General features: G+C 50.3%; 1 protein-coding gene across 3 annotated transcripts in view; it reads left to right on the forward strand.

Annotated features, from left to right (window-relative positions):
- Positions 1-5,748, forward strand: part of LOC113202267 (uncharacterized) — a 31,628-nt gene that overhangs the window by 12,808 nt on the left and 13,072 nt on the right. For all 3 annotated transcript variants that reach the window (XM_052274549.1, XM_052274547.1, XM_052274548.1), the window contains exons 2-4: positions 4,292-4,492; positions 5,087-5,181; positions 5,260-5,306. In XM_052274549.1, coding sequence (XP_052130509.1) covers positions 4,292-4,492; positions 5,087-5,181; positions 5,260-5,306 — 343 coding nt within the window. The remainder of the gene's footprint in view (positions 1-4,291; positions 4,493-5,086; positions 5,182-5,259; positions 5,307-5,748) is intronic.

The raw sequence follows: 5,748 nt of genomic DNA on the forward strand, positions 1-5,748 counted from the left end.
CCCCCCCCTCTCCCTCTCTCCCTTCCGTCCGGCACCCTCAGACACAACGTGAGGCTGCATCAAGCGGGGCCTGCTCTGCTCGGCTCCTCTGTAGTGCCGATAGAGCGCTCACGTGCTGACCTGACAGGCGATGGCTTGCGCCCCTTGTGCCCTCCCCCCTCTTTTCTCAGACTCGTCGCTGCCCTCCGGTGAACTGGTCTGTCTGAACGCATCTCCCAAAACTCGGCCCTCTGAAGTCGTGTGCTTTTAACTCGCCCCTCTGACCCCATCTCTCCGAAACCGCCTCTTATTTGATTTCATCTGGCATCTTATGCAGACGTCAGAAATAAAATGTAGTCGTTTAATGTTACTGCCAATAAAAATGATTTGTTGTACATTACCCACGCACTGTTAAAAATATTTAATCAGGTATCCATTACTTACTCTATGGAGCTATTTCTATTACATATGCACTATTTTATGTCTCGTAATGATATTTAATAATATTTCCATGACGTACTGTGGAACTTCATGAGTTAATTTTATGTGAAGAATATAAACTATGGCCCTCTACTGTGCCCTGAAAGAAGGTCTGAAGCGCTTCTACGGCCGTCGTCGTCAGGCAGCATTAGAGGTTTCAGTGAGGAGTGACGAGTAGTAATTAGAGTCTGAGGAAAGCGATTTCTTAGGGAAAAGTTGAAGAGGATGGGATGGAGAGAGGGAGAGGGTGGCGGGAGGGGTAGGGGAGGGGTGGTGGAGGTAGAGAGAGTGAGAGAGTCAGAAAGGGTATGTCGGGGGAGACGAGGCGCAGAGACGGCACACAGACGCACACTTTTGTTCTGGCATTATGCCTCTCGAGCCTTGCCCTCTTGGCGAGACGTCTAGCCCCGCGGCCCCGCGGCTCGCCGTACGGGCACGACAAGTTTCTTGTCGCGGACGCCGCGGGTCGTCCCGGAGAAGAGGAGGAGGAGGCCCGGCCCCCCTGGCTGCCGGAGTTAGGCCCTCCCGACAATGAGGAGAGCCCTGCTGCTCGTGTCTCATCATCTCATCTTGTTTTAAAGATTAAAAAAGTAGAAGATTAAAGTTGGGAAACTTGTCATGGGTCTTTTTAGGCGTGACGCTATTCAAATTGCTGCTACACGTGTGTTCACGACGTCCACTGCTCGTTGCACGACTGAAATTCCTCGACCCTAATAGAGTCCAAAGAGATTCAGCACCCCCTCCTGGACCACCCTCTCCTCCCTCCCCCCTCCTCCTTCGCAGACGTGGGCCCGGTCCGCCCCTGCTCTTCTCTTGTTCTTTCCTCCAACAAAGAGGCTACCCAAACTGTGTTCGCCTTCCTTCACCTGTCCCCGCTTCTCCTCTCTCTCTCTCTCTCTCTCTCTCTCTCTCTCTCTCTCTCTCTCTGCTCTCCCTACGCAAACACGCCAATTGTTGACCCGGAGTTGAGTTCTATTCAGGAGGCTGCGATGGGGGCGTGGCGTGGCGTGGCGGGGCGGTGCGCGAGCCTTTGTCGCCGAGGTGGGGGTGGTGGGGGGTCATGTCGCCGTGTAAGGTTAATTGCAGGCTAATCCACCTCGGGCGGCCGTGCGTGGAACTCGCGGTTATAGCAATGTTTTGCCAGCTGGTTACTGCCGCCCGGGGGAGGGGGCAATAACTCCGGGAATCAGGTGTACACCTGGAGGTACCTGGGAATCATCAGGATAAAAATTAATCGAAATCAATAGAATTCGCTTAAACTGAGCGGGAAACTAGTGGAACTGATACAAATTGGTCGAAATGAGCGTTTTCTACCACTAGAAAACCCGAGGAAACCTAATGCATATTAGCAGACGGGAATCACTGGGAATCAAGTATTGCGGGAATCATGTGTACACATCAAAAGGGAGTTATTGCCCCCTAGCTGCCGCCCCTTCTTTTCATTATTATTATTTTTTTTTTTTTTTTTGTAACACTTCTCTCCCGAATTTGAAAAGTACACTGGTAAAGCAAGTAGTGTGCACAATTCGCACACTAACGTATTCAAGTTATGATTACATGGTACATGGTGTTCACCTCAACTAGGACACTTGCGCACATTCTAGACGTTGTGCAAACGTTTAAATTCTGCACACTTCGACACACACAGTTCTATGCTACCAATTAGGAACCACATGGTGTGCAGATGCTATACTTTTCGGATGTGACGAAAGTTTAAACACCAATGGACGTTTAACCTAGTTAGACACCACAATGTCTAAAAAATACACACTTGAACTTAAACATCAATTGACGTGCAAAATTAAACATTTCACTTGTTTTACCAGTGACCAGTGTAAAGGCTCTGTTCTAAAGGCTCTGTTCTTTGCCCTGCAGCCGACTTTGCGCTCGGTCTCAATATTAAAGTAAACTTGAGAGAGTAAGATTCAAGTTTTGTCGTCTTCCACGCGTTATTTTTGTGGTGTATAATATGTGAGGACCTTCTCATCTTTTATTGCGTTCCATGAAAAACGAAACGATGGGGTCGCCTATTCAGATTTTTAGTGTACATGGAATATCTTAAATATTTTTGGAATATCTGGAATATTTTGGGAATATCTGAGAAAGTTTTGGTGGAAAAATTGGAATACGTTTGGCACATCTGGAATATGTTTGGAATATTTTTCAGGGTGTACATGGAATATCTAAGTGATCCACCCCTTGGAATCCAGGGGAATTATTTGTCTCGTCGTGCCTCTGCCTTCGCCCGACTACCTATGTGTGTAACGAACAAAAGTGAAAGGGGCTTAAGTTCCGACAGAAAACAGTGAAGGGAAGAGGAGGGGGAGGGGGTGAGGTAAGACCAGAACGGCGTAGCTACTGGAGGACTTGTTGTCGGAATGAAGATTGGGTCCTTTGCGCGGTGTCCTTGCCTTTGAGCGCACCCCCCCCCCTCTCTCTCCCTCCCCCCTTCCCCGTCTGGTCTTTAGTGGCATGCCCCCTACTTGCCTCGCCTGGAAGATCCTGAAAACCGACGGAACAAAGAATCCGTAATAATTAAACAACAGACGACGTATACGTCAACTGTAGCCTGCCGTACCACTTGGTTTGTTTCAGATAAATCCTAAAGACGTTTGTCATCAAAGGCCCCGTGGTTTGCAGGTGTACAATTGGCGGCAGACAATATCGAGAGCAATCAGCAGCCTTGTGTTCATTGCAACGCACAATTATTGCATGTTTTATCGTGTTTTATTGTCGCTCCATTTCCCATATATCGGACCAATTAAATGCGACCTAATTGAGAGGAGGAGGAGCTGGGGATGCCTGCCGCACAGGCCACGCTCCAACGGGAACGGGCAACCATGAGACGACCAACCCTCCCAACGGGCAACCCTCTGAAGGACAACCCCTTCGTCGGGCAACCCTCCGAAAGACAACCCCTTCGTCGGGCAAACCCTCCGACGGGCAACCCTCCGACGGGCAACCCTCCGACGGGCAACGCTCCGACGGGCAACCCTCCGACGGGCAACCCTGCTGCGGGCCACCCGACCCGGTACGCGGTACGCACGGAGCGCGACCCTACCGCGGTCTCATTCTGTGGTAATGGGAGAGCAGAGGTCGTATGCGTAATTTATGACAAAGTAAAAGAGAGCACAGAAAGAAGGGGGAGGGGGTGGTCTGTAAGGGGTGGGGGAGGGGAATAATTTTAATTTTGAAGTGGTCGTCGTGGTGCAGCTACAGCAGCGGCCGAGAGATGAGGCATGCGCCCCCGGCCCCCGCATCTCTCCCTATCACTCCCTCCCTCTCCCGCTCTCCCTGTCCTGCTCTCTCTCTCTCCTGCTCTCTCTCTCTCTCCTGCTCTCTCTCTCTCCTTTTCTCTCTCTCTCTCCTTCTTTTCTCTCTCTCCTTCTCTCTCTCTCTCATGCTCTCTCCCCCTCTCTCTCTCTCGCTCTCTCTCGCTCTCTCTCTCTTTCTCTCGCTCTCTCTCTTTCTCTCGCTCTCTCTTTCTCTCTCCCGCTCTCCCCCTCCGGACTCTTCTCCCTTACCCACCCCGTTTCCTCGTGTTTCCTTTCTCCGCTTGCCGCTCTTGCCCCTTACCTATAATAAAATAAAATATAAGTAAATTTTCATCATTCTTTTTTTTTTTATCTACTGTCTTTTCACTAGTGTCAGGAAAAATATCGTAATTTTTAAATTTAAGTTTATAAACTTCTCGTGGAAGGTTTTTTCGCCGTCTATTGTTAGTCTATCCTTTGTTTTGACTTTGACCTCGGTTTTAACCTCTTCTCACACGTGGTCCATCCACTGTGTCTGTGATGGTCCTGCTAATAAACCTTTCTGTTTGTTCCTGCAGGACGGGGAGCGCGGCTACCTGGACGGGCTGGCCTCGCGCTACGCGGACCTCTACCGGACGCACTACGCCGACGTCCTGGAGCACCTGGAGCAGCTGCGGCGCCGCGAGTGGGCCGACATGTCGCCGCGGATCCGCGTCCTGGGCATGGAGTCCCCGACCACGCCCACCTCGCAGCCCATCTACGTGCCCGGGAAGTACTCGGTGAGTCAGCGAGGGAAGGGTGATTTATTAAAAATTATTTTTATGTTAATTTTCATTATTTTTTTAAAATTCGTGAAAAGTGTTTAAATCAACGCCGAAATTTGTGCATTAAATGTGATTGCTTGAATTCGAACAAATTAAAGATAGGTACCGGGTGTAACTGTGAATACGCAGCAGTGTTGCGGGTTTGCATACTCTTTACACCCGTAAGGGGCCATGGCCATGGCCCCTGCGGCCATGTGGAGTATGCAATCCCGCAACACTGCTGCGTATTCACAGTTACACCCGGTACGTGTTACGGGTGTGTTACTGCCCGAGAAAGTGTCATCTTCTTTCTTTCAGTCACAAGTACTTTGAAAGTCACGTTCCTAGGTCCAACGCAACGTAAATGTAATACTCTGTTCAAATCCACCAGCAAAACCAAAAGAACGTTGTGTATATTTGGCACAACTTTTTCTGATTTTCAACTGTTTATACATATTTTTCTCGTCACTACCCTTCCCCCCTTTGCCGATTTCACACTCGCAAGTATTTTCTTCCAAATTTCCATTCTTGTTCAGTGTTCTCACAAATGTCCTGTATGTTTGGTCGCAGCCCTCGTCCTGCCTGAGTGACCGGGAGGAGGACGAGATCTATGGCCTGACTGGCGCGGGCCGCCCGCCCGCCGCGCCACCCTCCACGTACCAGGCGTGAGTGTCCCTCGCATTTTAACACTATTTTGTGTTTTTGAGTGGATTTTACTGAATGTTGCCTCCGATTTTCTACAGATGCCTGAGTCCTCGAGCCGCCTACTTCTACGAACTTCCGCCAAACGGTAAGGGCCTCTATATGTCTGCTGTCCGTCCCTCTGCAACTTAGTGTAGTAGCGATACCGCCAAAACCAAAATCCAATACAACCGTCGAAAATGCTTGGCAACGTTGCAAAGTATACAGTTTCCAAGAATTTTACAGTGCAGCGTTGTGGTGGGATATCATCCAGCATCCAGAGAGTATACGTCTTTCTGTCATACCGTATTGAAACCAAGGTCTACCGACTCGAGCCAGCATAGCGCCTGGTGGGTAGGCAACATCTGGCCGGCAGTGCATGCGTGTCCTGCGGGGCGGCCTACCCCGAGTCTCGCAGGCGCCGAGCCGCGGAGCCGCGGCAGTGCACTGGTCCCCTCGAGGGGGGGGGGGGAGAACGGTCGGGCCCGAGGTAGGCCTATATACAGCTGATAAAGTATCACGTAAAGAGCTGCTTTTGCTGGCTGGTGTTC

The sequence above is a fragment of the Frankliniella occidentalis genome, unplaced genomic scaffold (assembly GCF_000697945.3).
Source record: "Frankliniella occidentalis isolate FOCC.00 unplaced genomic scaffold, Focc_3.1 Scaffold407, whole genome shotgun sequence".
NCBI classification, from domain to species: Eukaryota; Metazoa; Arthropoda; class Insecta; order Thysanoptera; family Thripidae; genus Frankliniella; species Frankliniella occidentalis.